Source organism: Spermophilus citellus (assembly GCF_964194105.1).
Source record: "Spermophilus citellus genome assembly, chromosome: 8".
NCBI classification, from domain to species: Eukaryota; Metazoa; Chordata; class Mammalia; order Rodentia; family Sciuridae; genus Spermophilus; species Spermophilus citellus.
The window spans coordinates 41,491,398-41,518,300 of NC_138189.1; the positions used below are offsets into that span (position 1 = coordinate 41,491,398).

The window sequence follows — 26,903 nt, forward strand, 5'->3', positions numbered from 1 at the left end:
ACCTGGAAGATTCTGACTCAGACGGGGAATCTGAGCAATGCTGAGGAGAATGAGCTAGGACCAGGGCACAAACATCTGGGTGCTCTATTCCATGGGATTCTTGCCATGTTAAATTGTCAACAGGTTATGTGGACATAAAGTTGACTGAGCCAGAAAGTGTTCAAGCTCTACATGGAAGAGGCAGTCTTCTAGAAAGAAAAAAAAAATGTAGGGCATCTGATTTCCCTACTTCACCGTGTTTCTATAAGATGGGATGAGGAAGGAAGGTTCAGGCCAATTCTTGAAGGTCCATGTTTAGCTCAGGTGAGTTCAAAAGGCTGTTTGCAGCTCTGATTTCCTATTCATGCCAATTCTTTCTAACTCTAATCCCATATTCACACCAAACTGCCTTACAACCTTGATCCGGTATCCCAGGTTTATTCCAGCCCTGCTGTCAAGTGGTAAATACTAAGCCAGATAGACTCACCGAAAGAATAGATGATTCCTAACAGCAGGGGAGTGAGATTCTTGAACTGATTCAGTTTTCAACCTGTTACATACCATGTACCAACCAGCCTGGCAGGTAATGAACCCAAGTGACTTTGAGGTCTTTCCTGACCATCATCCTAACCACCAACCCAACTCTGTGTAAATTTATTTTTTCTTATTACTTCAAATACTACATGTAGTTTTGCTGGGTGCAGTGGCCCAGGCTTGTATTCCCAGTGACTCAGGAGACTGAGGCAGGAGTTCACAAGTTCAAGGCCAGCCTAGGCAATTTAGCATGACCTTGTCTCAAAATAAAAAATAAAAAGGTCTGAGGATTTAGCTCTCTCTGTGGTAGAGTGACCATGAATTCAATTTATAAGTACTGTAAAAGTAAATAAATTACATGTAGTTTAAATATTATAAACTTGCCATTTTTTATTTCCAATCTCAGTATCTCTTAAATTTAGATTTATCTATCTAACTGCTACTATACATCAAATAAAAATTCTCCTGGATTGTTCTTAAAGCTAAAAATGTCAGCCAGGCACTGTGGCACACACCTGTAATCCCAGTGGCTCGGGAGGCTGAGGCAGGAGAATGGTAAATTCAAAGCCAGCCTCAGCAGTGATGAGGCGCTAAGCAATTCAGTGAGACCCTGTCTCTAAATAAAATACAAAATAGGGTTGGGGATGTGGCTCAGTGGTCATGTGCCCCTGAGTTCAGTCCCAAGTACCCCCCCACAAAAAAAAAGCTCAAAATGTTACCTGAGTGTTGGTACACACCTGTAATCCCAGCAACTCAGGAGGCTGAGACAGGAGAATCACAAATTCGAGGACAGCCTTAGCAACTTAGCAAGACCCTGTCTCAACAAATAAAAAGGGCTGGGGATGTGACTCGGGGTAAAGCATCCCTGGGCTAGATCCCCAGTACAAGAAACAAACAAGCAAACAAAAAAGCTCAAAATGTTAAAAAACAAATAATTTTCTTCCTTTTCAACCACTCCACCCAGAACCCCATTTGAAGGGATGAAAAACTGTTTATCTTCTATCTGTAACCACGGTATTTGTCAACACCATCACCATCAACACAGATACCTGAGCTGGAAACCCAAGGCCCTGCTGGCTCTTTTCTCTTTCTGTACTCCATCCCATCTCATGAGTAACCCAGGCTGTTTATGCGACTTTAAATTTATCCTCTCTTATCCATTCATTCCACTATGGATTAAAGGAGCCCTCATCTTCTCAAATCTGGACTTTTGTACTGTCTCTGGTTTCTCTCTGTTCCAATCTTTTTGTGTGTGTGTATGGTGCTAGAGATTGAACCCAGGGGCCTTGTGTATGTGAGGCAAGCACTCTACCAACTGAGCTGTATCCCCAAACCCCCAATCATTCTTTGCAATGATTATAATATATGGACAGTCCTCAACTTACCAGGGTTTGATTTACCATTTTTTGATTCACAATGGTGCAAAAATGATACATATTCAGTAGAAACTAGATTTTGATTTTTTCCTATTTTTATTAATTTTTTAAATTTATGAATGACAGCAGAATGCATTACAATTCATATTACACATATAGAGTACAATTTTTTATATTTCTGGTTTTATACATAGTATATTCACACCAATTCATGTCTTCATACATATACTTTGGATAATGATGACCATCACATTCCACCATCATTCCTAACCCCATGCCCCATCCCTTCCCCTCCCACCCTTATCTGGAGTTCATCTATTCCTCCCATGCTCCCCGTTCCTACCCCACTATAAATCAGTCTCCTTATATCAAAGAAAACATTCGGCATTTTGTTTTTCGGGATTGGCTAACTTCACTTAGCATTACTTTCTCCAACTCTATCCATTTACCTGCAAATGCCATGATTTTATTCTCTTTTAATGCTGAGTAATATTCCATGGTATATAAATGCCATATTTTTAATCCAAATATGGCATATAATGTCATATTTTTTTAATCTGCTGAAGGGTATCTAGGTTGGTTCCATAATTTAGCTATTGTGAATTGTGCTGCAATAAACATTGATGTGGCTGTGTCCCCGTAGTATGCTGTTTCTAAGTCCTTTGGGTATAGACTGAGGAGTGGGATAGCTGAGTCAAATGGTGGTTCCATTCCCAGTTTTCCAAGGAATCTCCATACTGCTTTCAATATTGGATGTACCAACTTGCAGTCCCACCAGCAGTATATGAGTGTGCCTTTTACTCACATCCTCGCCAACACTTATCGTAGCTTGTATTAGATTTTGACCTCTTCTCTGGCTAGCAATATGGAGGGCAACACTCTGCCGCGATGCTGGTTGGCAGTGATCCCAGCTCCAAGTCAACCACACTTTGACAAAGGTAAGCACCCAGGACCCTCCAGGTACACTGTTGCTAAGCTAGGACTTTCAGTAGATTAGGTATACAAAATGCACATTTTACTCACAATACTTTCAACTGATGATGGGTTTATTGGGATGTAGGTCCCCTGAAACTGGAGGAGCATCTATAATCATCTCAATTCTATGCCTCCCATCTTCCAAAGACTGTTTATTTAATATGGAGACACTTCACACTCCATGTGCCACTCGGAGCCCTTGTTTTCTGCCACCAGCCACTCCTTGCTACTTCTCTGTCCTGCATGCAGCTCTGCCACCTCCATCATCCTCTGGGCCTGTGTGTCCTAGACCTTAGGCCTAACATTCTCTTCCCCTGTTCTTATTTGTTGTTTTTAATCTAAGAATCTCTCCTGAATAGTTCAAGGCCCAGTCTTAGCAAAACTGATACCAGCAGAAAGAAAGAGCTGCTCTCTCCTCCCTGATTCCATAGATGGGCCCACTGTCACACCTGTATTAGAACCCATCGCTGGCTGTGGTTAAGTTCTAGTCATCTTTTTGTGGCCCCAGCACCTACCGCACATAGAAGCTTGGTAAGCAATGGTGAACAAAACTGATCAATAGCAACTGTCTTCTATTTCCAGAAGTTTTTCTAACACTATGACTCAGGCCCATATTTAAAGTAGCCATTATTCTGATGCGTGTGTGTGTGTGTGTGTGTGTGTGTGTGTGTGTATGTATGTAGTGAGGTTTTTTGTTTTGGGGGGTTTTTTTTGGTACCAGGGATTGAACTCAAGGTCACTTGATATCACTGAGCCACATTCTAGCCCTTTTTATTTATTTATTTTTAAATTTTGAAAAAGGATCTTACTAAGTTGCTTAGGCCCTTGCTAATAGGCTGAGGCTGGCTTTGAACTTGCAATTCTCCGGCCTCAGCCTCTGGAGCCCACTGGGATTATAGGCATGCACCACCATGCCCACGCCCAGATAATTGTTATTTTTGACAACTAAATACCCTTAGAGTCCTGTTTGGGTCAAGATCATTCTCTGGCCAATACCTGTGGTATTGTAAACATTAGTAGCCATACTATTTGTAAAAACATGAACTTGAATGATCTCAGGAAAGGAAGGAAGGGAGGAAGGGAGGGAGAGAGGAAAGAAAGAACAGAAAGCACAGATGAAAAAGCCCTCTCGGGGCTGAGTTGGTAGAGTGCTCGTCTTACATGCACAAGGCCCCGGGTTCAATCTCCAATACCGAAGAAGGAGAAGGAGAAGGAGAAGGAGAAGGAGAAGGAGAAAAGGAAGGAAGGAGAAAAAGCCTTCTCAAGATCAACAGCAAGGGCTTTGACTTTGGCTCAGCAATAGTGCACTTGCCTGGCATTTGTGAGGCACTAGGTTTGATTCTCAGCATCATGTGTAAATAAATAAAATAAAGGTCTATCAACAACTAAAAAAAATATTTAACCACCAGCAGTGATACACTTCATTTTTGGCTACCATTACATTTTACATCAATCATTATTTTCTCTGCTGCATTAAAGGACATAAAACAGGAAATTAGTGTACACCTGAGACATAATAAATTCCAAATAAAAATAATCAGCGAATAATCAATCATTGAATTAATATTTTCATAAACCATTAAATTGCCCTTTTTCTTGCCTTGTTCAAGAATGTTTACATGCTATATTTCCCCATTCACATAAAAAATAACAATTTGAACTGGGGGTATAGCTCTTGCCTTGCTTGTGTGAGGCCCTGGGTTTCATCCCTAGAGCCCTCCAAAGGAGCAACAATTTATGTCATTTCAATAATAACAAATAATTAACTGTCAGCGGGGCATGGTGGTGCACACCTGTAATCCCAGTTGCTCAGAAGGCTGAGGCAGGAAGATCACAAGTTCAAAGCCAGCCTCAGCAAAATCGAGGTGCTAAGAAACTCAGTGAGACCCCTGTCTCTAAATAAAATTCAAAATGGGCTAGAGATGTGGCTTGGTAGTCAAGTGCCCCTGAGTTCAATGCCCAGTACAAAACACACACACACACACACACACACACACACACACACACACACATATATATATATATATATATATATATATATAAACTGTCATTTACTTTGCTATCTCCTTCAGGAAAAAAATATTATTTTAAAAAATGTGTTCAGAGCGGGGCATGGAAGTAAACGCCTGTCATCCCAGTGACTTGGGAGGCTAAGGCAGGAGGATTGCAAGCTTGAGACCAGACTGAGCAACTTAGCAAAACCTTTAGCAACTTACTGAGAGCCTGTCTCAAAATTTTCAAAAGGACTGGGGATGTAACTCACTGGTAAAGCACCATTAGGTTCAATCCCCAGTACGTACCCCCACTTTCCCCAAGGCATTCAGAATTGGTGATTTTATTTTTATATCTGTCTCCTGAATTAAATTGTTTTTAAATTACTTTTTCAGTTTATTATGATAAATTCTTGTTCCAACAACAGCTATTGATTGATTATGAGATATCAATGGCCTCGTAAGGGGAATGCCAATTATTATTAAGCATCTGTGGAAGACAATGGTGCTGTGTGTGCCTAGAGAATTAGAAACATTGTCTTGCTCAATCAGTTTGCAGTCAATGAGCTCATCAGCTAAATCTGATGGACTGACAGAGAACCCAAACATGAGGAAGAAACAGTAATACACTGACTAAGACAGTGTAGTCCCCAGAGCAGTGAGATGAGGGAGGGCACCGAGCCAAGTCCAGGGAATCAGGCCAGACTCTAAATGAGCTCTAGAAACAAGACAAGATCTCTTGTTTTCAACCCTGTGTAAATTACAAAAACAAAAGGATGTGGCCATTGTGATGCATTCTCTAAGCACCACCCATTTAGCTGGGGTTTAAGCAGCTGTGTAATACCCCAGACAGTGGAGGAAGGACCCTAACCTTAACCCCAGGGTCAGACCTTAGAAGGAGCCACAGTGAATCCAATAGCCCATTAGTTCTCTTCATTTAGCCAACAGGTCTAGAATCAAAGAACTCATCTCCCACCAAAAATGACACTGATTTAGATTCTGATTCTAGATCCGACTGGGACAAATCCTTTTACCTCTGAATACCTCCTTGTAGAAGTAACTGTTTTTTAAAATCGAATCTGGCTTCCATAGTTGTGCAGATATAGTGACATAATTTAACAAGAGCCATCTTAAACTCTAAAGTGCTACATAGAAAAATGGTTAGGCATCTGCGTAGAACCTTGGCCTTCTTCTCTCAAGCCAACATCCAATAGCGACTGAGTGTAGGTGCTATTCTTTGTGATCCTAATGAACAAAAACTCCAGGAGCTTATTCAAGCAGGGAGATTCGGACAAGAAACATTTAAACTCACCGCAATATATAGTACATTGGAAAGGGATCAATGCTAGGGGAGAAAAAGAGATAGTTATAAAACTGGAAGGTAGCTGGGCGTGGAGGCACACACATGTAATCCCAGTGGGACGGGAGGCTGAGGCAGGGGGACTCCTAACTCCAAGCCTCAGCAATTTAGAAGGGCCCTACACAACTCAGCAAGACGCTGTCTCTAGGTACAATATGAAAAAGGACTGGGGATGTGGCTCAGTGGTTAAGTGCCCCTGGGTTCAATCTCTAGTACCAAAACAAACAAACAAAAACAACTGGAAGGTGAGGAAGTGAGACAGTGGGCTTGTAGGGGAGGAGTTCTCAGCAGAGCGGGGAGCTAGACCAGCAAGGAAAGCAGAGGAGCAGGAGCAAGAAGCTCAGTAGCTGAGGGCCTTTTAGTCATTTTAAGGTCTTTGGATCTTGCTCTGACTTCTAATTTGAAAGAACCCTGCTGGCTGTTTATTAGAGTACAGACTGTCGAGGCAAGTGGAGGAAGGAGAAGCTCAGTTAGGAGAGTATGAAGTAGTGCGGTCTGGACCACAGTAATTGTAGTGGGATGTTAAGAAGTGGTCGGTTTCTGGATATGTTTGAAGGCAGACCCATTTGAATTTCCCAGTGGTTAAATGTACAGAGTGAGAAAAGAGAAAGGAAGATTCAATGGGTTTGGGTCTGAGACCAAAAGATGAAGTCACCAGTAACAGAGATGTTCCAGCAAGACAGAGAATTCGAACTCCTCCTTCTTTTCTCCTCCTGGTTGCCTAGTCATCTTCTTGCAAGTGTGAACACTGTGGGTAGAGAATCAAAACTGAGATATTGCTACTTGATGACTGTTAGGCAGGACTGCCCACTTAGACCACTTGATCTCTCTGGATCTCAGTTTCCCCAGGTGTAATATGAGACAGGTTATCTGGATAGGGATTCAATGGGTTTGGGTCTGAGACCAAAAGATGAAGTCACCAGTAACAGAGATGTTCCAGCAAGACAGAGAATTCGAACCCCTTTCCTGCTGTTAAATTCAAGAACTTAAATATTACAATCAAGAACCACACTTTCAAGATATTTTTTCATACATATTTTTCCTTGGAAAAACATCTTAATAAAGAAACCCAATATTTAATGACATTCTTTTTGATTTAAAACAAAATTATGTTGCAATCCTAGTTTGAACATTAAAAAAAGAATTTGAATAACCCAGGCTTTTTTTAAAAATAATAAATAAATATGTCCTGCAATTGTTATAACAGTACCTTGTTCCAGGAAGGCACATGGCTAACCAGGAAACATATTTCCTATGTCATATTTAATAGGAAGTTTTGCTCCCAAGGTTAAATTACTGCACTTATTTTGTTACTGTGAAAATATTCCTTTCACTTTATTTTTTTAACATTTTTATTTTTTTAATTTTAATTTTTATTTTTTTTTATTGGTTGTTCACACCATTACAAAGCTCTTGACATATCATATTTCATACATTAGATTGAAGTGGGTTATGAACCCCCAATTTTACCCCAAATGCAGATTGCAGAATCATGTGGGTTACACATCCACGATTTTACATAATGCCCTATTAGTAATTGTTGTTTTCTGCTACCTTTCCTATCCCCTACTTATTCCTTTCACTTTAATGGGCCATGTGTGGACTGGAAATGCTCTAAAGCTGCCTAAAAGAACAGTCAGCTCCTGAGGGTTCTTGCAATCTTTTCCCTTCCCATTGTGATTTTCCCTTCCCATTGTCAATACCATTTGATAAAATCTGCCCAGGAGGAGAGAAGTCACTAGCAATGATTGACAAACAGACATCAGATAGTCATCACAGTCTGATGCTAGGGAGGGATGTAATTATGTGCCAATTAATTTAAATCCACAGACAATCAAACTTTGCAGCCCACCAATATAGCATTTCTCTTTCCTCATAACTTTCCATCGGACCCAGAAACATCTTTATCTTAGCATATTTGCTGTTAAGTATAATGAGTGCTAACCCTGTGCCAGGTATTGTGCCAAGAATGTCATGACCTGCCCCAATGCTTACAACCACCCTATGAGAAGAGTGCCATTATTATTTCTATTGTCAAAGACACAGTTGGGGGATTCACACCCAGTATCTCCTAACTCCAAATCCCAAGCTTAATAGTGCAATGGAAAGGTTAAGGGTGGGGTAGAAATGGAATGGATTTGCACTTATTTCACGCATTGTCTCCTCGTTATTACTGTCTGTAGTGTAAGCTTCTCGGCGACCTTCTCCACGGTTGGAGGGCAGAAGCCAACATTTGAATCACTCAAGGGCACCCTGCCAAACAGTTACACACAAGCAGAAGACCCAAAATCCCAGTGGAAGCACCATGAAGAGTCACCCTAAGCTATCCTGTTCTGGTTTTCCCAGAGACTGAAAGAGCTCCTGGCACACTGCAGGCACACCATAAATGCCCCTTGAGTAGATGAACAGAAAGGTGATCCTCGGGGCAAGAGAGCAAAACGGGGGGCAGGTGAAAGAGGGGACCCTGGGGTAATGCTCCCAGATCCCCTGCCACTCGGCTTTGACATAGGGCACAGGGCACACTCCCCGCCTCCTCCCTTCTCTCTGAGGACCCAGTTTCCAGCCTCAGCAGGCGGGAGCCCGCAGGGGCTAACGCCCGCTCCAGCGCCACCTCCCACTGCCAGGAAGCTGAGCGGAGCCGGGAAGCGGGCGCAAGGCGCGGCCCACGCACGCACGCGCGCTCACACGCAAGCACGCACTCCTACCGTTGGCGCAGTCGGTCACACACTCACACTCACACCCCACTCGCACTTCCCACACCCTCCTCGGCACGTACATCGTCGCGGTCTTTCTTGGCCTCACATTCACATATTCACACGCTCCCGTTCGTACGCGCTCCTGCTCAGGTCCCTACGTGTGTCCCGCACATTTCTGCTCCTCCCAACGCACTCTTCGCCTCCACAGGTTTGCGGAGACATCCATTCCCTTCACACCCCTTCATACACCTTGTCTCACTTTGCACTCTTTCTCACGCTCAAGCACAGTCTTCATGTGCACTTGACAGACGCGTTCAAGTTCTCGGTCCTCACACCCACGCATGCGCACAGCCTCGCGCGAATTCGCCCTCGGGTTCGCGCTTGTGCACCTGTCCGGAAGGGTCAGCCGTCCGAGCGTGGGCACGCCTGCGTTTGGGGACCATGCTGATGGGATGTATTCAGGCTTTGGGCCAGTGCGAAGGATTAGATTCTTTGGGTTTCCCACTGAGAAATAAGCCAGGAAAAGGAGGGAGAGAGAGACCCATGGACAGAGAGACGCGAGGAAAAGTGGAGGTTGTGCTTCTTGCGGAGAAGGGGAGCAGCAGGCACTCAGAGAGCACCCCGCAGCTTCGAGCCCGTTTACCGCTACACAGGGAGCGGCCTCTCCAGCCTCCCGCAGCCTCTGCCTCTGCCTCACACGGCTTTGCCTGGCGCGGGGTCTGGACAGCACAGCCCGGATTTCCAGTGATCTGTGCCTTTTAGCCTAGGACACAGTCGCAGAAGGCTGTGGGCTCAGCTGAGAAGATATGAACAGTCTCAGCATGGGAAACTGGTCTGAATACTCCTTCTGCCACTTCCAATAGTGTATCCAAGAGTTTGTTTCCCTGTCTATAAAATGAGGAATCATTAAATAAATATGAACTACCCTTCTAAGCAATGCCAGCTCAGACTGCGAAGCTGACATACACCAGGGAATGAACAAAACGGATCCAGTTTCTGACCCGGTACCGTTTGCAGTCAACTGGGGGAGGTACCCGAAAAAGCAATTTCAGTGGTGCACGTCTATAATCTAAACCACTCGGGAGGCTGAGGCAGGAGTATCCAAAGTTTGAGGCCAGCCATTGGCAAATTATCAAGGATCTAAGCAACGTAAAGACCCTGTTTCAAAATAAAAATATAAAAGGACTGGGGATGTGGATTGATGATAAAGCTCCAACAGAAATATGTATAGTTGGGATGGAGGCTTTTGAAGTAAAAGTATAAAGTATTGCTTTCATCAACCCTAAATGTTTTTCAAAGCTCACTACGTTCTAGCATAGGTGAACAAAAACAATTATGTTCCCTACCCACATCTTAACTCCACTCTGAGCCTTCTACCCCCGCCCCCCACCCATCATACTCAGGGGAACTCTACCACTGAGCTACATCCACAGCCTTTTCTGTTTTTCATTTTAAGACAGGGTCTTGCTAAATGGCCCAGGCTGGCTTCCAACTAGGAATCCTCCTGCCTCAGCCTCTGGAATAGCTTGGATTACAGATGGCTAGTATGTGCCCTGTAATGTGGGCCACATTACGCTGTCCTTGAAACTATGTAATATGTAGGAAAATCACAATAACCAAAGAGTGGACAATAAACAACTGTTTATTGTCAGAATCACTGAAAAATGATGCATTCATCTTAACCTGTTGCTGGATGCACAGTAGGTACTCAGTACATGGCAGTTGTTACTTGGAGGTAGTATTGCCTCATGCTTAAAATTTCAGGCCCCTACATCAGATAGACAGGGTCTGAATCCTGGCTCTGCCACCTCTAGCTATATGACCTTGAGTTAGTCTTTGAACTTCAATAGACTTTGGGTCCAAAATCCAGCCAAGGGGCTAGCATTGTGTCTCAGTGGTAGTGCGCTTGCCTAGCAAGCACGGAGCCCTGGGTTTGATCCTCAGCACCACATAAAAACAAATAAAGGTATTTAAAAAATAAACTTTACTTAAAAAAAAAAAAACAGCCAAGGTAGTGGTACCTTTTCTGATAGGACTGTTGAATGAATTAAATGAGGTCATGTGGGCAAGGCACAGGGCCTGGCATACAATGAGAGCTCAGGAATGTTGGCTGTGCAGACTGTCATACACTTGACTAGTGCCCATTTCCATCTTTCTGAACCAGCTGGGTGTGTAGCAAACCTAGGAGGTTCTTGGAGACCACAGGAAGGCTTTGAAATTCAGGCATAGTCCTAAGTGGGGTTAGCCAGGACACCAGGTCCTTTGATGTGGTGGGGAATGGGATGGGGCTGCAGAACAAAGATATGCCCAGGAACCAAAGGCACCAGGCACCAGGTGTGGAGGAGCCTCACAGAGTGAAACTTGGTCAGCAAAGGAGCAGTGGGGTCTGAGAGTGATTGGGCAGCTTTTAGGTTGCTGCCAAGCCTGAGGGGCCCCTGGAGCTATAGGTATCAAATAACAATAAAAACAAGAGAAGCTAGGAACTCTTGCCAGGCACCAGGTACCACCCTAGCTGGTCCTTAATTCCTTACAGCAACTTGAGGTCAGTGGCCCTTTTCCTATTTCACAGCTGCAGAAATGGACATTTTCCTCCATTCTCCTTGGTGTCCTTTCAGTTCTTGTAATTAACCAAGAGAAACTCTTCCAAGGCTCTTATGTGGGACTGTTAGTGGCCTTGTGTCCAGGAACATGTTCCCCATCCCCCTTTCCCAGGCCAGCACTTGCTCATCTTGCAGGTCTTCACTTTAATGTCACTTCAGGCTTCCATTTTTATCAACTCCAGAGTTCCTTGGGCTTTTCTTTTTACATTCCCGTGACCTTTTTGTAACAAGTCAGCTCTGAGTTGATCTGTTGATTTGTTTAAGTACTGGAAACTCCCAGGGTACCCCTGGGACCCCAGGCTTAGAGGCTGGTGTATAGTAGGTGTTCAGTACATCCTTTCTAGCTATCAAATGACTGAAGAAGACTCTAAGATATTAAATTAATCTCTTCAGAGTCCAGGATGAGGGGTAGGAGATAGGGGATAGTATATGTCAGTTATTTTCAGTCCTGGAATTAGAAACTGTTCTGGCCTCATGTCATTAAATCAAAATGTCTGCAAAAGGCTCACTTATTTTTTGGTAGCACCAAAAAACAACAACAACAAAAAAGTTGTCTTGATCCCAATAATTAAGCAGCCATTTCAGCTCAATGTTGGCAGCAAATTTAGACCAAAAGAAGTGTGAAGTTGATATGCATGGGAATACTTCAACCCTCTCTTATCCTTCATGCCCCTCTCATGCAAAAACCACTATCCCTGAAAAGGGTAGTGAAAAATGTTACTGGCCAAGGGAATTGGCTAGGGAGGGAGGGAGGTGGAGCATTTGCTTCAATTATCCGGATAATTGTTCCCCACCTCAAGCCTTTGTTACTGAAATGAAACAATATTCTATTGGATACTGTCTTGGCCTTTTCAGGCAGGCTCCCCGTGGTGCCTAGCACACGCTGGGCACAGAGTAGGCCCTCAATAAATTATATTCTGATGACAGGGGAGAGCTTTAAGAGTCAGAGAAGGATGCCTGGATTTGGGGGTGGGCGAATAGTAATTAAGGTGAAATGGGGAACAGAGGGGTTATGTGGTAGGCATGCAGGGCCATCAAAATTCTGTTCCAAGGGTGAGGAGAATGGGAGACTGGGCTTTTCCTGAAATTCTGAGTCAAACTCCTCACTCCTTTCTCAGGACCCCCCCCCCTTCTTCTTGGCTGAATTGAACTCTTGAAACTGTGGTGAGCACAAAGGCGAATTCAGGTTTCTCAAAAGCTCATCCGCTCTGAATAAGCACCAGGCAGAAGCAAGATCATTTTTGGTGGTGCATAAGCAAGGGACCTGCAGCCTGTTTTCTCTCTGGAAAGGCCATGCCCAGATATGCATTAAAAAGCAACAATATTGGGGGGGGTGAAGGGACTGTAGGTGCTTGGGCCCCCATTACTCAGCCAGGACCGCAATATGAGGACTAACTCCCAACTGCCCTCTTTCATCGGACCCACAGCTTTTCAAGAAGAGATTGAGTTCTCTGTGAGTGCGTATTTGCTAATTGCAGCCTCAGCTTTAATGAGATTCAACTCCCCGCAAGCTCGTTTGCAGGTTACAGCCTTATATGGGGACCCACATTTTCTATCATGGCAACACGTCCTGTGAATAATCGCCTCTCCAGAGCCTGAAAGGAAAGTGAGCGCCCCATTTCTACTGAATGCACGTCTCAGTTCATCCAAGGCTGGCGGGCTTTTGATGGCCACAATGCGAGTTACGCCCAAAGAGTGTCTCTTTGGTCAGATCGACAACGCTTGGCTTCACGTTTGCAAGTTAAACCGGCAGAAACCCGGCTGAAACTCCCACGCCAGACGCCGGGGACATTTCCCTTCACCCTGCTCAGAGCAGAATTAGGGAGTGGGTCTGGATAGAGGGAGGAAAAAAGGGAGCGGTGGGGAGAGGAAGGGGTGGAGAAAGGAGTCCCGATTCTCAGCAGCCATCTAGAAGAGGGGGGGGGTGTTTTCTCTAGCATTTCTTTCTTATTTATTTTTTTCATTTTGCTTTGTTGGCAGCTTTCCCCAAACAAAATAAAATAAAATAAAATAAAACGAGAGCATTTTCTCCTTGTCTTCACCTAGGTAGCTGCTTTCCTCCAGTCCCTGAAAATGTGACTCCTTCATAAAATCAAAATTTATGATTATTCAAATGTTGGGGACTGTGAAAAGAGAGGAAGAAAGAGAGAAAATTAATATTGCAGCTGTTCTTCTGATTAATGAGAGATAATTGCTCATGAAAAGTCACCCCTGTGGCATTTTGTTGTCTCCTGGATCTTTGTTCTTTTCCACTATTATTGAGGACTTTCTTGAAGACTAAGCGGTTCTTTTCAATTTTTGGGTATTCAGAAAGGGTTGCCTGGTTACAGAGAATGGGGAAATCTCGGGCTATATCGGGTAAGATGTGCCACAGACAGCAATATCACAATGCCACTCGGAGAAAAGGATGGATACAAGTTAACGATGCGCTTTCAATAAAACATTCATAGACTTGTTCACGCTTTGATAATGACCTCATTAAAGGGAGCTGGGGGCAAGTAAGTCCTGTCTCCTGTTTGTGTTCGGCTAACAAAACCCAGCTTTGAGATCATTCATCGCTTTGGAAACTAATATGAAATCAATGTAAGAGGAGCAAATAAATCCGAGGCGGCCCCTCCAACTCCTGGGCTGTCCCGCCCTGCTTGCGGCCTCCGTTTGGAGCAGGAGAACCACACTGGCAAATGCTGACACTGAGAGAAAAAAGGACTGGGGACAGACAGGGGGGAGTTCTTGGGAGGATGCAGAGGAAGGGGCAAAGTGGAAGTTACAGCCCTGATTTAAAAAAAAAAAAAAAAACTGCTAAGCACATCAGGTCAGAACTTTTGAGGCCTGTTGAATAAGCAAGGCCAAGTCTCCACCCTTTACTTTCCCTGACTTTGTCCACGAAAAGAGTTAGGAAAAAAGGGAAGTGAGAGGGGAATGTGGGGTTCAAGTCAGGTTCCGTTCCTGAGGTAGGAAAAAGTACTGGAAGATCTTTTGAAACCTGGAACCAAAAATTCAAATGTCAAGACTGAGCTAGAAGGAAACCGCTCACCCAAGGTTCCAACTGGAGAGTCCAGAAACAAGAAGGCAGCTGCTGGTGTTCTCTCTAGAACTGCTGATTGTTTTCTCTAAGTTGAGGGCAGGGTGGGGGTGCCCTGGGCAGGAGGAGGTGGGAAGAACAATTTTGTTACCTTCTGGATTATGACAGGACCTTGCAGTCAAGGAAGACAAAGCCATCCTCTATCATCCTGAGCAAAAGGGAGAGAATCAAAGGACTTCCCCTCCCCTTAAAAGAACTCATTTTCTCCTTGAGTTATGAAAGTAATGGCTTAGGTAACAGCCTGTACTCTGTACCCAACTGCTTAATTCCGAATAAATCCTTCCACGTGGCTCCCCAAGTCGTGGCAATTAGAGCTCATTATAGGCTCATAAGAGCTCTCATTTTGGGGATTACTTAATGGACAATGAAATTTTATCGGACAGAATCACTGAGAAATAAAATTGTGCAGTGGTGCAAACACTGTGGGCACACGCCAAAGGTCTGTCTGACTGAGCATGGGGTCCCCTTCTGCTTTGAGCTGGTTGGGGTGCTGTTCCCTGAAAACAGTCACCTGACCAGGACCGGTGGCAATGCTGTCCAGGACCATGCAGGACAGGCATACTTTAGACTGGCTTCTGAAGATGTGGGCAGGAAGGAAGGAAGGAAGGAAGGAAGGAAGGAAGGAAGGAAGGAAGGGAGGGAGGGAGGGAGGGAGGGAAGAAAGGAAGATGGAGATACTGGGAAATCCAAAGATAACTAGAGAAAAGAAAGAGGATAGAGATTACCCAGGGGATACCAAAGTACTTGCTCTTTGTCATCCAATAAATTAACCAAGTACTGAAATTGGTATGTTTCTCAGATATGGTCCTAGTTTTAGCCTTAGCTTGTTCTGAAGCTCCTAACCCCTTGAGCCCTAAGTAATCTCACAGGTCTCTCACCTTTCTCAAAATTCCTTGGTACTAGAAACTGAATGTTTCCATAGTCAGACATAATTTGAAGGGGATGCTCAAATCTTTTGCATAATTAAGATTTACTAAAACAAAATGGCCTGCACACAAACACAATTTCTAGCACATTAGTAAAGGAGTTCTTTCTGTGAGCACACTCAAAATTCCTGGGAATATTGTGATACAAGTGTCAGCCCCAAACAGACCTTGGATAACCTTCTACCACACCCAAAGGATGAAAAAAAGAGAGCAAAAGCTATTACTTTTAAAGAATCAAGGAGGTGGGTTAGGAGGGGGTGGAGTCACCTACTTGAACAATTCAGGCCATTTAAAAAATACCCTCTCATAAAGCCTCTCTCAATTGTTGAACTCCAAATCTTCCCAAATCTGGGGCTGGAATGATTGTGGAGACTTCCTGGATTCTCCCATCAAAAGCCAGGGTGGGCTGGGGTGAGGCTGGGTGTCTACAAGGGCTGCACTAGCCAACCTTGTGGTACAAAAGTAGTTACAGCTGAGCTGCCCCACGGTAAGCCCTGAGACTCCTTAATTGTTGTCACAAGATGTTGGATTAGCACATTTCTGGAATAGCTGTCTGTTTACACTCTGGAGACCCACCGTCCACTAACCGCTTTCTAATTGAATTCTAATCACATTCAAATAGCTCAATAACCAGCCTCAGCTGCAATTCATAAAACTTTAATTGCCATCCATAAATCCTGGGCTCCCCAGAGCGGGGCATTCCTACAACCCAATTACACTTCTCCAGCAGGCAAGAAAGACAGTCACCGAGACGGGAAAGGGAAGAAAGACAGGACAGAGATGGTGCTCTCCTGTATTGGGGGCACTTTGTTCTCTCAGATGGAGAGAGTCCCGTCTTCAAGTTTCTTGGCACCTCTGTGAATTCAGGCTTCGAGTCAGCCATTCTGGGGAAAGGACCCAACTTGTAGCTGTTGCTCAGCCTCCCCACTTCAACCTGCTTTTCTATAGAGAAGAAAAAGCTGTCGCCACTGCTGTTTCCCCAAAGATCAAGTGTCCCAGTCTTAGTAGCGCTTTCTCTCTGGCAGCTGGGGGTGAAGGACCTGCGCCACTGAGAGATTTCCTTTACCAAGCCACTTCTCATGTTTAGAGATAGGATTCCTCAGGTGGTACAGTCCCCTCCATTCTTTTTAGAATTTGGGGATGCAGAAGGACAATGCTTCCTGTTAAGACTAGACCATTGTCCAAGAACAATAAAAATGAGAGGAACAAGTGATCACTAGACTCAGAGCAAAGGCTTCCCTCAACCCCTGTCCAGCTTGCGGGAGGGCTGGTGTTTGGTCCTCTTTCCAAAATCTTTGGAATGGAATTTGTAGGGGTTGACCTGGAAATGCAGCAGTATAACTACTTGGAGAAATAAAAAGATGACTCTTCACAACCACCACCCCCTCTCCAGCAGGGATAGTTGCTCAGTAGAAAGTGGCACAAGGAAGGGTCCTTGGTATAAGTGACCCCAGCAGGGCCCTAAGTACAAAGGCTTTTAGATCTTCTAGAACATGAGAACAAAATGCTTGGCGGCTTGGCGGCTTCTTAGCTGGGAGGGAAGCCTCACTGCTACCACCTGATCCGTCATGAACTAACCACCTGAACGACCTTGACGAAGTCAAAAACTGGCTAACAGGGGTAGGTGTGAGCTTGGACACAGCTGCCCTCAGGTGTCCTCTGCCTGCACACCCTACTGCAAAGCACAGGCCTCACTCTTCACTTTGGCGTAGTTACGGCTGACACCGAGGAGCCGGGAGCGTTGGGCATCCCTATTAAAACGGTCTTGAAGTCTCCACCTGGTGCGCTCTGCCGCAGGGCGCCGGGAAGAGTTGGGCTGGGGTCCAGGCTAAGGAGAGGGGTAGGGTAGAAGATGAGATGCAGCGCAATGATTTCTCGGAAAAGCATAGAGAAAGAGGGGGAAGGAGGCCGGCCTCCCTGGGAAATTAACAAAACCTACACTTTGCAAAGTCTCCCCCTTCCCCTCCCCCGTGTTCTTTCCTGCCGCGCGCCCGCCCCTCCTCGCAGCTTCTGTTGTGACTCGGGCAGCCTATCCCGAGGGTGGGGAGCTGCTGAGGAGCTTGGGCCGTGCGGTACTCCGCAGCATCACGTGCCAGGGTGGGGGCTATAAAATCCAGGAGCCCGGGAGCCGGGCGGGGGACGTGAGGACCAGCCCTCTCCAGGGACCCCTTTGTTCGCGGCCCAGACGCCGACACCTTCGCGTCCCCAAGGGCTTGACCGCCGGCGTCCACGCTGCTCCGGGGCAGAGCTCAGAACACAAGAGCGGAGGGGGCGCCGCGGCCAGCCGGGCCCTCCAGCCATTCGTCCCTCCCGACATGTCGCGCTCTTTCTATGTCGATTCGCTTATCATCAAGGACTCCTCACGGCCTGCACCCTCGCTGCCTGAACCTCACTCCGGGCCGGATTTCTTCATCCCGCTGGGCATGCCATCCCCGTTGGTGATGTCGGTGTCGGGGCCCGGCTGTCCGTCCCGCAAAAGCGGTGCTTTCTGCGTGTGCCCGCTCTGCGTCACTTCGCACCTGCACTCCTCTCGCGCGCCCGCAGGCGCTGGTGGCGGGGGCGCAGGGGTTGGGGGTGCAGGGGTCGGGGGCGGCGGCGGGGCGGCAGGGGGCACCGGGGCCCTGCCTCTGCTCAAGAGCCAGTTCTCTTCGGGTCCTGGGGATGCGCAGTTTTGCCCGCGGGTGAGCCACGCGCATCATCACCACCACCCGCCACAGCACCACCATCACCACCACCAGCCCCAGCAGCCAGGCTCCGCTGCTGCAGCGGCTGCGGCGGCCGCGGCCGCTGCGGCCGCAGCTGCTTTGGGGCACCCACAGCATCATGCACCTGTCTGTGCTGCCACCACCTACAACGTGGCGGATCCGCGGAGATTCCACTGCCTCACCATGGGTAGGGCGGGGTCTCTGGGTACCTGCGCGCCGCGCCTTTAGCGCTCCCAGTAGTAAACTTTCCTCCGCCACTGGAGGAAGAGAGACCGGAGAAGGGGAGGGAGGAGGGGCTTTTGGTGTAACTGTGGGGCATCCCCAGAAGTTCCACAAAGGTGCAACTTAGCTTGCCAAACTCTCCACATATCTGCGGAGAATGCAGAGGTTAATTGGCAGAAGTTTGGGGTGGGTGTGTGGGTGTGTTGAACTGAAGTATGGCATCCCGTGTCCCGGCTAGATAAAGTATTTCAATGCTTTTGGCTGTGCCTGCGCCCCTCTCTACTAGGCTCCAAAGGAGACAGTCAGACAAGTGCAAGCTCCCACCCCTTTTAATCCTCTAACTTGTGTCCTACGCATCAAAGGTCTTGACTGGCTTTGGGCGTATCTTTCCTCCTCCAATAAATAACGACGTGCCACGAAATGGGAAAGAGTGAAGGATCAAAGCAGGTGTTGGGGGTGGGTCCTTGAGAAGCGTCCTTTCCAAGGGATGGCACATAGGGTGGGAGCACCTCTTCCGAGCCTTACCTCTTTGCCCTCTCTTGGCTGGTCCGCAGGAGGCTCCGACACCAGCCAGGTACCCAATGGCAAGAGGATGAGAACGGCATTTACCAGCACTCAGCTCCTGGAGCTGGAGCGGGAATTCTCTTCCAACATGTACCTGTCTCGACTCCGGAGGATCGAAATCGCTACGTACCTGAACCTGTCGGAGAAGCAGGTGAAAATCTGGTTTCAGAACCGCCGGGTGAAGCACAAGAAGGAGGGGAAGGGCGCCCAGAGGAACAGTCACGCGGGCTGCAAGTGCGTCGGTAGCCAAGCTCACTACGCGCGTTCGGAGGACGAGGACTCCTTGTCCCCAGCCTCCGCTAATGAAGACAAGGAGATTTCCCCTTTATGAGGGGGTCTCCCCAACCCTGCCCCGCGCACACCAGCTGCTCCCGTAACCAACACCTAGGGCATCCCGGGGCCAAAACTCTCGCCCATCGCCCTCGTCCCATCTGGAGAAGGAACTAGTGGCTAAGTCATGGGAGTTCAAAGCTGGGCCTGACCCTTCGCATCTTCTTCTTGACCTGTTTATAGATCGTTTATTAAAACAATGTAAATAATCTAGAATTCAACTCAGTCTTATTATATAACAGAACAAAAACAGGGTTGGTTTACTACTGTAAAGGGTTTTTTGAAAGTGCATGTCATTTCTATGTCCCTGTTTTTCAGAACCTGATAAGAACACAGGCTTCTTCATTATTTTTGTTGTTATTTTAAACTGAAATCAATGAGGTTACCAATAACTTAGAAATTAAACCCTGTAGGTCTTGCTTTCTGAAAATTTGCCTGGGGAGAGTTTCCAATCCATGTTGCTGGAAGTCCCTTCATATGTGAATAGTTTTATATAAAATTTATATTTATATTTATTTAAATAAATGAAACAGAATCAGGGTTTTAAATTTGTGATGTGTGCTCTCCCCATCTTCTCCTACCCACTCCTCCCCTCAAGTCTACAGAAAGGCATGTACAGGAAAAGAAAAAAGAAAACCTATTTGAAGTCTTAGAGAAAAATGTTAACTGAAACTTGATAATGTAGGTCTCTTGGCTTAAGGGAGTATGTGGCTTTAGAGGTTTTCTGTGTAACAGAACTTTCTGCCCCAAGAAGACACCTTTAGTTTTGATACCACCTACCAGATGGTACCCCCATCCTCAAAGTAGGTGATATCTTCACAGTTGTCAGGAAGAAAAAATCACTCCATTTAGAGTGACATTGACAATGACTGACAGATAAACCTTTTACTTTGCAAGGACAAGTAAGATATTCCCTACCTAGTGTGTATTTCATACCACCCTTTACCCCACTGCCTGTCTATTTTATCTCTCTCACAATTAAAACCTGAATTATGTGAAGGTATTCGCATAGTCAAGATAGTTATCTTTTTCAAGATAGTTTTTGAAAAAGTAAGAATTTATCAAACAAGTTTGAAGTGAACAAACAGAAACTTACAAATGATGCTACAAGTGATTAGAAAAGTTAATGCTCTTGGTTGTCTGTCTAACTCAGAAATAAGCTGCTTCCTCTCAATGCTGAGAAAACAATAAGTCAGGGACAGGGAAGTATTCTGTGTAAAGATTTACAATCACACATTTCCAAAACAGCCTGGAAATAAAGAGTAGCAGAAAGTAAATAAATAAAAAGAGAGAAAAACACAGCCCAGAAATGTCTTTGGACACTTGCGAGGGTGGGGCACTTCTTGTTGTCCCTGGTCTCTAACTTTAACCCAATCCAGCTCTTTTCTAGTTCCTCTTTTCCCGTGGCTGGAAGAGTTCATTCCTACCGGCCAGAACACTAAGTGTTCAATTCTTCCTTCAGCAGGCAACCTGGTCTCTCCTCAGTGCAGCCTGGGTCTGTAGCTGAGGAAGTGAAGAAGATGGGAGATGCAAACTAGAGGGTGTCAGTCCCACTAACACCCATTAGTGTGATTTCTGGTCGTTTTCTATAAAGATGCCACCCAATAGGTTCAAGTCACAGGAACTGTTTAACACACACACACACACACACACACACACCTTCTTTAGGTCTGATTTACTTTAGGCAGGTCCTATTGAAACCTCACCAGGAGCTTCTAGGACTCTAAAGCTGTGGACTTAAGGGAGGAGGAGGAAGGGATAATGCGACCACTCACTGTTTCCTTGAGTGTGTTCGCCCCGCCTCCACTGCCATCACAGTAAGCTCAGGGGAAGGAAAATCCCGTTTTCAGACTCCCATTGCGGCCCTGGCGGGGCATGCAGGGGGGGAGGAGGGACGGACAGCAGTGCCCTTCCTGCCGAATAAGGAGCCGCGGGCGGCTTTGTGCAGAGAGCTGAGCATGGCCTGCGCCACGGTCCCAGGCAGCCGGCTTCCTCCGCCCAGAGCCCGGGAGGCTCTGGGTCTCTGGATCGCTGTCCTTCAGTCTTTCGCACGCAGAGCTGCTGGCCCCTGGCCCTGCCCGCCGCCACAGGGAGGAGGCGCTGGCCGGTTGACTTGCTAAAGATCGCGTCTTCCTTCTTCCCAAGAAACAGGCCTCTCCGCGAGCGAGCAAAGAGGAGGGAGGAAGGGAGTTGTAGGCGCAAAGAACAGGCATTTAAAGAGAGTAATTCCTTCGCAGGAAATAACCGGAAGGACAAAGAACCCCCGCGGCCGCTCTCCGCGCTCCAGCCCGAAGCGAAGCTTCATCTGGGCTGGGGATAGACCCCCCAAGTCCCCATCCCACGCACACGCAGGTCAGCCCCTCTGTAGCCCCACGTTCGGGTCTGGCGCTCCTTCAAGTCCGTGGCAAGTTCGGATCCGTGCCTCTGCGACTCGCCAGGCTCTGCGACCCAGGCATTGTGCCCAGAGCGCGGGGCCACGCACTTGCTACACCCGCAGAAGCACGGAGCGTCCTGCTCTGCTGTGGGGCGAAGGAGAGGTGCGGCACCAGTTTGTGTTGCTGGGATGACCGCAGCCCCTCTGGTTCCGATTTTAGAATAAATTCCCTAGGGAAGGGGAAACAAACAAAATATCCCTCTCCAGAAGCAAAAAGATTCAGGCAAAGACACACAACTCCACGTTGGATATTCTCTGAATAAAGAAGTTCTCCAGGATGCTCAGGGAGAACATCCAATGTGGTGTATACCTTTTTGTCACTTTTGGAATGGAGCATGGAATCTTCTACGCTATTAGGATACATTTTTACATCCCCCTACCCTCCAAAACACTCAGTTGATGTTTTCAAAGTTTTCAAACAGGAATAAGTCTTCAGGAATGTGGAATCTGATTTTAAAAGTCTATTCTTTCACGTTAGGCTAAGAACACAAGTCAGCATTCAGACACAAACTCTTACACAAGTGCCCCAAGGGATGTTTTCCTACATCTATTAGAGAATAAGGCTTAAGCTGTATGGGGCCACCCGGAACAGTGTCTACCCAGGAAGGAAGCCCTGGATTCTAGCTTTCCCTATGCCCCCACTTGAGAAACAGAAACAACACTCTTCACCCAAAATGTGACCTCTTCTAGACTTACACATAAAGGGAAGAGAGAAAAAATGAAAATGAGAATTAGAAACCAGGAACTTGCTTCACTAAGAGAAAAACGATGGGCAGCAGGAACCATTAATGTGGTTGAGTCCACTTCTGAAAACAAGTCCCCAGTTGACAGTTTTAAAAAGGAAAAGAGCTGAGGGTGGGTGGAGGGCAGGAAGGATGACCTCTCACCCCAAGTGCCCTGGTTTAGCCCAGACATTCAGAGCAGAGAGGAGGGGCCAAGACCTTTCCCCTCACCCTCCCACTCAGTGATCAACAAACGCCCAAGGCCAAGGACCTGACATGGATAGTGGCCCCAAGCAAAGCTGTTCAATTGTAAACCCTGCCAAAGGCAGAAAGAACTATTCTGTTAATGGTGCCAATAGAGCCCATCCTTTTGGGGTTCTTATTCTGAACTGGTTTGAAGTAGTGCTCCCAGTTTGGATCTCCCCCACCTCCCCCAAAGTATGCCAAGCATTTAGGAGAAGCAAACATTTGGTGATGTGAAGTCTTCAATTTCTGTTGTCCTTTTTCCACCTCTCACCTCTGCTCCCCACTAGTTGAGGTCTGCTAACTGTGCTCAGAATTGTTCAGTTTTCTTGGATCACTTTAATTATGGTCAGACAATTGCCAGAAAGGTGGTTGATCTAAGCAAAAATGGTCACAAGGGGCAATGGTGTCTGGTGTGTGTAGTGTCTGTGTGTATCATGCATGGGTGTATATGAATGTGTGTGTGTGTGTGTGTGTGTGAGAGAGAGAGAGAGAGAGAGAGAGAGAAAGAGAGAGAGAGAGAGAGAGAGAGAGAGAGAGAGAGAGAGAGAGAGAGAGAAAGGACACACAACAATTGGTGATGGTCAAGTAGAAGAGTAATTTTCACCATCCTCCTTCCCTCTTTTTGCTTCCTCCTTGTACCTTTCTTGAAGGTTCCACTCTCTTAGCAAGATACTCCCAAAAAGATTTCTTAAGGGAGATGTAAAGATACTGAGAGTGGGTTGGGATAAGGAAAAGACAAGGCAGGGAGAGAGGGAGGAGAGCTGTGGGGGCAGGAGCTCAAGCCCAGACTTCAGGATGTTAGAGGGGAGTATGACACTTTCAACAGAACCTATTTGCTGGAGGAAATTGGGTTTAAAGGAGCAATCACTCCTTTAAAAGGAGCTCCTCCCATCTTCTCCAAACACAGCCGAAAGCTGTCCTAGACGATGAATGCGGCTCAGTGCATCAAAGCAATTGTTCCTATTTTCATTATTCACAGGGAATCTTTGAATGTACCTGTTAAGGTGACAGACCTTTTAAAAGGGAACATTTTTCCATGCAATTAATTGGTGCATTTACTAGGCTTCTATTAACATAATTTAATATAAATCTATTTTATAAATCTTTAGGCTCACATTACTGAAAATTGAGCTCTTAAAAAAAATGCCCACAGCGCTTCCCTAAATTAGATGAAATAAAATCCAAAAACTTGATATTCTGAACCAGCTGGAAATATGAAAGGTAGAAGAATCTTTTGTATTGTCTTTTGTTAATGGTGGAGGTGGGAAGAAAAGAGGCAGCTTGCCTTACAGAAGATGAGAAATTCCAGAGGACCAAGGGCTCCTACTCCCCAGATCCTGGCACTTGGAGTGAGTTACACAGGCTTTAAGTTCCTTAAATAGATCTCTTAGGAAGAGAGTTGAATCAGAACTCAGACAAAAAAAAAAAAAAAAAAAAAAAAACCCAAACTAAAAAGCAACAGTCTAACTTCCAAATAAATTTATATACAAGTTTATTCTGTCTCAGGAAAGAAAAAAATCAAAGAATCAAAGCTGTGAGAAAGACCTCACAGTCCTTAATGGTACTCCATGTGGAAACAGATATTCTTTTCTGTTCCTGTAGCCAGCCTCCTTATGTTCAAGTGCATCCTCCAAAATCCTGGGCATCCCATTATCTCTGAAAATAGGGTTTTATGCTCCCTAAATATACCAGTGTCAATGCACACCCTTTGTCACTGGGCATTGCTTTTCTTCCAGCTGTGTCCTATGTTTTCCTGAACCCTGTTGTACCTTTGTTGAGCCCTCCAAATCCCAAACCCAGGAAGGCCCCAGGGGCTCCTGAGTGAATCCTGACAGATCGGAAGTGTGTGCTGTGTGCTTAGGAAAGTAACTAGTTTCAGATTAATGAAGCAGTGACAATTTCAATCTGCTTAAAGGCGGAGGTTGGCACTGCCCAGGCCTGAGCGTGGGGAGCTCGCCAGGCTGGGCTTTATATTGTCCCCTTTTCTGAAGAGCAGACAAAGATGGATAGAGAGACATTGAAAAGCAGGGGGAGTATTTAAAACAGCCCCATAAAGCAAGCTGTCACTTTAAGACAAGAACCATAGTGCTTTGATGACTTTGTATTGCTGCACCATTTCAAGTAAGAGACTCAAGTTTCTAGTGAGAGAGGAAAAAGGAAGGGAGGGAGAGACCAAGAGAGGGAGAGAGAAAAAGGGAGGCAGGGGGGAGAGAGAGAGAGAGAGAGAGAGAGAGAGAGAGAGAGAGAGAGAGAGAGAGAGAAGGAGGAGAAAACCGAGAGAATGAGGCAATATTTAGCCAGTGAGCACTGTAGCGAGACTAATTCTTAGGAAACTACTTGATTTCTGAAGTTCAGGGGGGAAACAACCCACAGCAGGTGCAGAGAAAAAAAGGCAGGTGGGAGTTGCTGCCGGTGGGAAAGCGCTCCCTGCCCGTGGGTCGCAGCCGGCTCCTCGGAGCTGAAGCCAGTTTGGCCTCAGTTTTCTGGGAAGGGCTGGAGCGGGGCGCGCAGCTCCGCCCGCTCCAGGCTGCTGCGGATTATAATGGAAATTTTTTGAGACCTTGAAAGAAAAAGAATAGGAAGGAGGGGGAGGGCATGCTCCAGGAGACCACCTTCACAAAGCCTAATTTAAATTGTTTGGGGTCAAGCAGCAGCAAGCCACCTCCCCCTTTTCCTCCTTAATTAATTAATGACCACGATTAATTATTAGGGTCTTGCATCTCGAGGCTTGAAAACGCCTTCGCCAAGGGCCAAGGGCGGAGGAGTTGCTTAACTCAGACACGCAGTTTGAACTTGGGAAGAAGGGAGTTGAGACTTGGCTCTGTGCTTGCGGTTACGGATTTCTCCCATCCAGTGTTCCCAGGCTTTAGCTCACGTCTCCTAACGCCATGTTCCAACTCTCCGGAGAGGGATGAGGATGCTAATGCTGCGGTCCCACGCAAGTGCAGGCATCTCGGAATTAGCGAGTCCTCCGTGTCTGGAAATGGATGGGCAGCAATGTGTTTCACCTTCTGCATCCAGAGTAATTGACACCTTAGATTTTTTTGTACCTGTCATAAAACTTACTTTCTTACTTTTTTTTTTTTTTTTAAAGGATGTTGGAACAAGGACCGGAGACCCCGGGGGCTTTGAAAGCTGACGACAGGGCTCCACGGTCGGCGGTGCTGGAGGGAGAAGCGTTTAGTCACTGTTTCATTAGGCACTATTTGAACCTTGCAACATGTGGTAATTTCTGGGGCAAACTGAAAAGGGGGGATTATGTAGGAGGGACACAAGGAAATTAGCGAACGGTTAATTTAACTCGTTTTCTGCTAGACTTTTCGATACATTCCTAATTGACTGAGGGGCAGGTGAAGCTCCCGCCCCATGCAGGCTCATTCACGGTGGGAATAAATGGCTCTTTTTAACTCACACTGCTCACAATATATCATCAGGGAAAAGACATGCAATGAATATGTTGATTTTTTTTATTAATGGAATTGCACCCTGCCATGCAGGTGTGAGGGTAAAAACCTATACTGCAATGAAATAAGATTAACAATGAAATTAGAATTTTATTAGCTTTATATGTCACATAGACCTGGATTTGAACTGTCAAAACAAGCAACAAGAAAAGATATTCTGAAGGCAGTTCTGCCAATCAACCAGGAGAAACGAACAGCGTGGTGTCCAAATCATAATCAGCTTCCAGTTCCTTCAGCACCTTACTTGGGCGGTAGTGGGCAAGTGGAGGGTCTCGCGTGGGCAACCGCCTGGCCTACCGATCCGCAGGTAGTAGGTGGGAAACACCGATTGAGCTGGCGAGGCTTGGCCTAGAACCGGCCAGTGCTAGGGCTGCAGGAGCCTGGAAGGCCCGAGGCCTCAGGAGGTCAGCGACCACGCTCTGTAGGCCTCAGGCTTCCCATCCTCCAAATCAGCTGCCGGGTCTGGCTGTCACGCCAACGAATGGAGAGAAAAGTCCGATTGCGAATGCGGGGCTCTAGGAGGGGTAGGGTGCCCTTTGGAAACCATACCTTCTTTTTTTTTTAAACCCGGGAGCCCTGGAGCTTCGGCGCAGCTACCTGGGTCTGGCAGACGATGAGGTGCCCTATGCAAATGGTTCACTATTAGGGAGAAAGAAACACTTCAAATGGCCCTTTGTAACCTTCTATAGAAAATCGA

General features: G+C 46.2%; 1 protein-coding gene across 1 annotated transcript; it reads left to right on the top strand.

The window, feature by feature from the left end:
* Positions 1–17,641: 17,641 nt before the first annotated feature.
* On the top strand, positions 17,642–19,341 carry GSX2 (GS homeobox 2; the record flags this gene model as incomplete). Its single annotated transcript, XM_081303885.1, has 2 exons — positions 17,642–18,411; positions 19,001–19,341. Exons 1-2 carry the CDS (start codon positions 17,835–17,837, stop codon positions 19,339–19,341), a joined length of 918 nt encoding a protein of 305 aa, XP_081160011.1. The 5' UTR covers positions 17,642–17,834.
* Positions 19,342–26,903: the final 7,562 nt, after the last annotated feature.